Raw genomic sequence first — 7,482 nt, 5'->3', positions numbered from 1 at the left:
ACACCACCACTACGTTTTTTTAATAATTTTTTTTAAAGCATTTTTAGACTTTATTGTGGATAATACTGTGAGAAGGTCTTTTACTAGAAATATCACACTTTACAAAGTTTTCTATAATCCGACTTATTTCTGGGAATCTTTTCTGTGTTTTACTTGAGCGCTTTAATCATGATCAAAAATATTTTTCAACGCTCATCTCTGAATCTGAGACATGTGGAATGTTTCTCCTCAAAATACATTTAGTAATATAGATTATGAGAATGAATTATGAGAAAAAAATTCAGCTGTTTTCCAGAATTTGTAAGATAACGATTTTCTCCAAAAATAAAAAATCGGTTCTGAATTTATGAGATAATTATCTCAGAATTATGAGATAATTATGTCATTAATTCTGAAAGAAATAATTTCATGTGAATGCGTGTCGTTTAAACGTCCGTTTACATGACACCAGTTTGCGGATGCACTGTATCCGCAAAGTTTTTAATCCGGCTCCCAAGGTGGAAAGATTCTTTCACGGTGCAAATCCCTCCTGCAGAGACTGATGGAGGCGACATAGCCTGCTACTGCGCATGCGCATCTCTCCCCCTCCCTCCTGCTCATCCAGTTGTAAACAAACATGGCGGCCGCGTAGTGGTACGACTCACGGTGCATATTCTAGTATCTTCCAGATCAGTAGTTTAATAGTTGAGACTCACCCCTGATAGGATCCGATGTGTCATCAGTCCATACGGATGTCGGGTGCTCTCCATTTTCTTCACGTTTATGGTGTATTGTTCTTTGCACACGTCTGTGTAGTTTCATTACAAAATCAAGCAACTGCGCCCTCCAGTGGCCCGACATACTAACTACACCGTTGTCTCTGTGTCTACTGCTGCAGTGTAAACACACTCCTTTTATTTAGCGGATTAGCTGTTGTCATGTGAAACGTTGTCGTGTAAACAGGGCCTAACTCCTCAGTCAGATTTCTGTGTATTCTGTCTCCCTGAGGTTTTTTTTTGGTTGGTTTTTTTTGTTGTTGTTTTTTACAAGGAAATTCTCCTGACAGTATCCAAGAAACCACCACTGTCATTTTTCAAAGGCAGCTCTTTCTTTCTCTGTAAACTTTCACCCACTTCTGTTCAAGGTTCTGCCTCACCCTATCTGCCCTATTGAGCCAAAGTACACAAAGGGGCGAGGCAGTGCTTAGAGCGGAACTCGGCTCAAATACCCCCCGAGAGCAAGAGAACCTCTTTATTTCAGCCCAGTACTTTCAACAATGTTCTTCTCAGCCGTCCTCATTTTGGTCTGTGTTTGTTTCATTGTACTTCAACTCATACCTCGGAGGCCCAAGAACTTTCCCCCGGGGCCTTTTGCGCTGCCTTTACTGGGAAACCTTCTGAGCCTGAGCCTTGACAACCCTCTGGCAGACTTTGAGAAGGTGAGAAAGTTCTGATGCTTTAAATGCGTTTTTTTTTTTCATTCATGAATGTCAAACACTTCTTTTTTTTTTTTGCAGTGTAAAGGGAGCAATGCTGCTCTGTCTGTGTGATTACGTAACATGTTGAGGACGTTTTGCCTGTATACTTGGACTATGGTCAACCTGTGTGGCCTGTCCTTGACTCCACATCTTTCACTTTTATCATTGATAAGCTCAAGGTTAGAATCGTGAGGTTTACATGAAATTACTGTTTTCGAACAATTGAATTCTTATTGTTACTTTATGTTCATTTCTGGACAATTCACTTCAATCTGGGATATTTTTTTGTTTTAAAACAATTTTTTTTCCCGATGCTACTGTGTCTGTTTTTCTGTTTTAATAAGCGGTAATGATCTGTGGCGAGATGCGAGAGCTATGTGAAACACTTTTCTTGTCCACGCCCAGCTGAGGAAGTCGTATGGCAATATCTACAGTCTGTACATCGGCCCGAGGCCAGCTGTAATCCTCAATGGAGTGAAGGCTATAAAAGAAGCCATGGTGGTCAAGGGCCCCGACTTCGCTGGACGACCCCAAGACCTGCTTGTGAATGACGTCTCCGAGAGGAAAGGTACAGCTCGCTTCAGCAGATGATGCATCTGCCGCACCAAGCCTGTGTAATCCAGGAGAAAATATAGTCACTGAGTGAAGTAAAGCTGAAGCTTCAGTTCTCATGTTATCTCAGTGCAGCGATACGTAAGAAATCCTGTGTACAACACATTGAAATGAATACTTTTCAGGAAATGTTTTAGAAGTGTCTCTCTTTTGCTTTTCACATAATAGGAGTGATTTTGGCTGATTATGGCCCCAGCTGGAAGGAACATCGCCGCTTTGCTCTGATGACCCTGAGAAACTTTGGGATGGGCAAGAACTCGATGGAGGACCGAATTCACGGAGAGATCAAATATGTTGTGAAAACACTGGAGCAGAGCATCGGTAAGCCAACCTCAGGTCCATGAAACTGCATTTAACTTTATGTTAATATGTCAAATAAGTTTCTCTTTTGTTTAATACTGTGTCTTAACTGAGTCGACATTACGCCGTTTACAGGTGAGCCCTTCACTCCTCAGGTTATGTTTCACAACGCCGCCTCCAACATCATCTGCCAGGTTCTGTTCGGTACGCGCTACGATTACGACGCCAACTTCATCAAAGTGATAGTCCAGTGCTTTACCGAGAACGCCAAATTATCCAGTGGACCGTGGTCGATGGTGAGTTCTCATTCATGAAGCAACCTCTCTCAGGCCCCTTTTACACAACAACCATTCAAGTGAATCCATCGCTTTTGCCTTTTTTTTTTTAGAGCACTTTGGTGTATTCAGGGTAAGAGAACAATTTACTACGGCTGTGCATGTGCAGTAGCAGAGTTTCAGGAAAGTTGCATTTTCCTAAGTTTACACGGAAATGGAGTCGGAGCGGTTTCAGAAAGTTCCACCGTGGGAGCAGTTTTAAGAAAGTTGAGCATTTTCACTTGAGAACTCTTTATTTGTTGCACAACCTCAGAGCTCAGAAATGCAACGAATGGCTCGACTCAGTGCTTCATTTGGAAAATCTGGTGGAAGATCTGTAACCTCTCTGCCATTGCACTCCTCTTCAGGTTAACCTGGGCAAAAGCTTATTGTTTTTCAGGCTGCAAAACATTTTCACAATTTCACCCCCACAGTGTAGCTCTGATGCGACTTTCCCAAGCAGTGAGGCAGCAAGATGTCTTACTAAAGTCTTGGAGCTCAATGGACTCTTCTGCCAGGCCACTTTTGGACTTCGACATTACGTTTAACACCGCTGTTGTCGAAGGTGTAATTATAGTTTTCTGAACATATTCAAATGTAATACTGACAGCTTCTTTGTAGACGAAACCTTGCAGCCTTGTGACATCTGATGATCTTTAAAGGAGTACAAACCAGTTTAGAAGCAACTTCTTTATGGGCCTGAAGGAGGGTTCAGTCTGTTCCACCATGCTAACATGAACAAGCAAATGCTTACCAAGTAAATCTCACATTGGAATGCAATTTTGTTTTTGCATACAAATAAAATGTTTTTGTTTTTTTTGTGTGTTTTTTTTTCACAGCTGTATGACTCATTTCCTATGATCCGTAACCTTCCACTGCCCTTCAAAAAGGCCTTTCAGAATGCTAAGGTAATGTTTGAAAAATTTAAAAGAAATAAACTCTAGCCACATATGTTCACAAAATCAATACATAAATCTAGTTTGACCACTGTCAAGAATAAAACAAATGATTCTTTTTTTTTTTTTTTTTAGACTGTTCAGGGTCTTGCAATTGAGTTGTTAACCGAGCACAAAAACACAAGAGTCCCCGGAGAGCCACGAGACTTTCTCGACTGTTACCTGGATGAACTGGATAAGGTGTGAAAAGAGATGGCACGCTGCCTTTTTTTTTTCTTCCTCAGTTTGAATAACCCATAATCCATCCAAACCTGAAAGTGTTTATACTGTTAGTCCATAAGATGCAGGCATGAGTGTGCTTCTCTTTTCAGAAACGAAACGAGTCGTCATTATCAGAAGATCAGCTCATCATGTACGCTCTCGATATTCATTTTGCCGGGACAGACACGACCTCCAACACTCTGCTTACTGGCTTCTTTTACCTGATGCATTTCCCCCACATACAAGGTACGCCTGGATATGTAGACCTTAGCTTTTAATATTACTGCTGCTTGACACCATGTTTGATATTACTTTTAAAAATAAATTTTGTTAGTATAAAATACACCAACATAGCAGTGTACTTAAAGAGTTTGTTGTGTTTGTTGTCAAAAATGTAGGAAAATACATCAATACAGAGTGTGAGATTGTTGACCACCTGAAGGAAAATTACATTGCATCGTAATAACATTCAAAATGCAGAGTTTTAATTCAATTTACAAGAGGTTTGTTACTTTAAGTGTATGTGGAGGAGGCTCAATCCTAGATGCCAGCCATCACAAAGGAAAAATGCACTGGTGACAGAATAACAGTATAATTACAACTCAAGGAAACGATAAAAAAAGAAAAAGACTTACCCCCGGGATACAGACCTAAAGATAGCAAGGCTTTAATTACATCCACAATACTGAGAATGACTTGGATTTATAAGCATCTGGAAAGCATTATCAAAGTAGGCAAGGCGGCTTTATTTGTAGAGCAATAATGCAATTCAACACACACACAAACACTTGGCCCAGCTTTGAGATTCTTGAACAATATTCAAAGTTTACACCGCAGACATACAGAGTATTCCACCTTAATATGGAGTATTCAGTTATTTAACAATATGAATTCTTCTTGTGTGTTCATATCAAACTACAAACAACAAACTATTATCTCAAGTTCTGGTGTTGTACATATAAGATATTAGACACTGCATTCTGACAGATTCTTTTATTTTTAAATTTTTTCCAGTGATGTCAGTTTCATGTTTGAAGTTGAGCATGTGAATTGTGAAATGTTATCTCGCCAACACAGAAAGATGTCAGCAGGAGATCGACCGAGTGCTGGAAGGAAAGGATCAAGTCTGTTTTGAGGACAGGCATAACATGCCGTACATGCAGGTACTGCCCTGCATCACAAAATATAAGAAATAAAATCTAGTAGTTATGTTACTTACTGGTCTGTAAGTAAGCGAGGTGTTTTGGAGCCTATCCTACAGCAAATCTGTGAGAGGATTCACTCTATGTGGGGCCCTGACCACAGATCATCAGATAAAAACAGAACAAACACACGCAAACTCTCTTCACCCAGGCTGTGATCCATGAAGTGCAGAGAATCGCCAACACTGTCCCGCTGAGTGTCGTCCACTGCACAACCAAGAACACAGAGCTCATGGGGTATTCAATTCCCAAAGTAAGCAGGAACCTGGTGCAGTACGTTTTGGCATCTGAGGCAGGAAGGTGAAGAGCAACATTTATCATTGTTGTTTTGTTCGGTTAATTTTCTCTTCAGGGTATGATGGTCATCGAGAACTTGACCTCAGTGCTGAATGAGGAGGGACAATGGAAGTTCCCTCATGAATTCAACCCTGAAAACTTCCTCAATGAGCAGGGGGAATTTTTTAAACCGGAGGCCTTCATGCCATTCTCTGCAGGTAGGACCACATCAGAGCACATCCAGAGTGGCATGCGCGGACAGTCCGAGCCTCATGTTTGACTTGCTCTGTGTCCCCAGGTCCTCGGGTGTGTGTCGGAGAGGGTCTGGCTCGCATGGAGCTCTTCCTCATCCTGGTGACTCTGCTGAGGAAGTTTAAGTTCATCTGGCCTGAAGATGCAGGAGAGCCGGACTTCACTCCTGTCTATGGAGTCACTTTGACTCCGAAACCGTATCACATGAATGTGCAGCTCAGGTCGACACAGTGAGGTGGCCTGCAGATACGTATGTGGAGGAAACAGATATGCAGTGCCATTGACTTTCCCTCTGAAGATTTCACTGAGGTGATGGTAAATACCCCATTTGTATTGGAATGAATAACACGGTGGCACAGTGGTTCGCACTCTCACCTCACAGCAAGAAGGTTGTGGATTTAAATATTGCCTGGGGCCTTTCTGTGTGGAGTTTGCATGTTCTCCCTGTGTGTGCGTGGGTTTCCTTCCACATTCTCAAAAACGTGCATCAGGGATCCCTGAGCAAGACCCTGAGCGCTGCTCTGAATGGCTGCTACCGATGGGCCAATTCGGAAAGGTACTTCCCCTCTGGGCATTAATACAGTGCTATCAAATAAAAAATGTATTGTGTGCACTAAACACATGTAATTTATTGCAATTTATGGAATGTCTTTCATTTGAGTGCATTCTGCATTTAAAGCCGTACCATACTAGAGCAATATAACATGGATGTATCATAAAAGAAAGTCACAAACCGTTATTGAGCATTAGTAGAAATCTGTTTTATATTTGTCATCCTGTTGCAAAAACAATCACTGATTCAGAGAGAAACTGCTGCTGGGGATTTCTCATTATAATAAAAACACAAAGAAGAGAATGGGCAGTCAGTGAGCCATCTGCATTAAGTTCTGATTCTACTGTTGGGATTTATGGTTGGTTATTAGCATTAAATGACTGTAAGTAATAGATTACTGAAAGTAATAAATCACTGGAAGTAATTTATGAAAAATTGAAATTATTAATGGACGTAAACGGTCATTTACTCATTAACAACTCCTAAAGTAATTGAGTAATTACTTTAAAAAAATATGAATAAATTATCAAAAATAATTTATTGATAAAACATTTTTTTTTAATTTGCATACATTTGTTATTTATGTATTAATAATACATTGGGGCACCACCAGATAAACTGGAAATAGCTAATACCAAAATATCAGTCTCGTTTGTAAAAAGTTTATTTAAGTTAGTTAATATCTCTGCATAAAATATAACAATCCTAAGTAAAATAGAAGGTGTGAGATCCGAGCACAGACTGTTACTGTCAGGTCCAACCTCTGAATATTTATTAATTCTGCAAGAAAGAACACACACACAAGTTAAGTTCGGTTTTACTCGCGAGGAGAACGGACAGAGAGTGTTTCAGTTACAATCTCCAAACCGCTCTGAAAAACCTCTGCCGCCTCCTCTCCTTTTATTAGGGTTCCTCTTATCTGATTTCAAAGCACTTCTCATCTGCAGACTACATTCCTCCTTACCATAAAAGATCACAGTGGAGAAATACAAGTCGTAATTCATGAGAAAGAATGTTGGTACAATGAATGTGATAACTTTTCGTAAGATTATTCCAACAGTTACAAACCAGTGAATGTCAACAAAAAATACACAATAATCACCAATAACCACGTTCACCAAAGCGTTTATTAATAAAAATGTATTAATTTATAAATAATTCTGAAATCATCTCATAGTTCAACACATTCAAAGAGTGTGTGTGTGTGTGTGTGTGTGTGTGTGTGTTTGTGTGTGTGTGTGTGTGTGTGTGTGTGTGTGTGTCTGTGTGTGTGTGGGGGGGGGGGGGGGGGGTCTGGAGTGATGAGTGGGTGTGGTGACCGTGACGACCACTAGGGGAGTGCGGCGGCGCACAGAGGGAG

General features: G+C 40.6%; 1 protein-coding gene across 2 annotated transcripts; it reads left to right on the top strand.

Annotated features, from left to right (window-relative positions):
• Positions 1-1,147: 1,147 nt before the first annotated feature.
• Positions 1,148-6,544, top strand: LOC308116883 (cytochrome P450 2F2-like). 2 transcript variants are annotated; one of them, XM_080475345.1, is made up of 11 exons: positions 1,148-1,417; positions 1,862-2,024; positions 2,237-2,389; positions 2,504-2,664; positions 3,522-3,590; positions 3,714-3,818; positions 3,950-4,085; positions 4,917-5,002; positions 5,193-5,294; positions 5,394-5,535; positions 5,616-6,544. In XM_080475345.1, exons 1-11 carry the CDS (start codon positions 1,256-1,258, stop codon positions 5,801-5,803), a joined length of 1,467 nt encoding a protein of 488 aa, XP_080331471.1. In that variant the 5' UTR covers positions 1,148-1,255; the 3' UTR covers positions 5,804-6,544. The 2 variants fall into 2 exon arrangements, with proteins under 2 accessions (XP_080331471.1, XP_080331472.1); XM_080475346.1 differs by having other exon boundaries at positions 1,161-1,635.
• Positions 6,545-7,482: the final 938 nt, after the last annotated feature.

The sequence above is a fragment of the Lipophrys pholis genome (assembly GCF_963383615.2).
Source record: "Lipophrys pholis genome assembly, chromosome: 11".
NCBI classification, from domain to species: domain Eukaryota; kingdom Metazoa; phylum Chordata; class Actinopteri; order Blenniiformes; family Blenniidae; genus Lipophrys; species Lipophrys pholis.
This window is presented reverse-complemented; position numbering and strand designations above follow the sequence as displayed.

What these genes read in the sequence shown, in the direction of transcription:
- LOC308116883 (XM_080475345.1), top strand. Translation starts at nt 1,256, where the DNA reads ATGTTCTTCTCAGCCGTCCTCATTTTGGTCTGTGTTTGTTTCATTGTA. An exon ending in CTCTGGCAGACTTTGAGAAG is followed by an intron (nt 1,418 to 1,861) that starts GTGAGAAAGTTC and finishes GTCCACGCCCAG; the next exon opens with CTGAGGAAGTCGTATGGCAA. An exon ending in CTTCATGCCATTCTCTGCAG is followed by an intron (nt 5,536 to 5,615) that starts GTAGGACCACAT and finishes CTGTGTCCCCAG; the next exon opens with GTCCTCGGGTGTGTGTCGGA.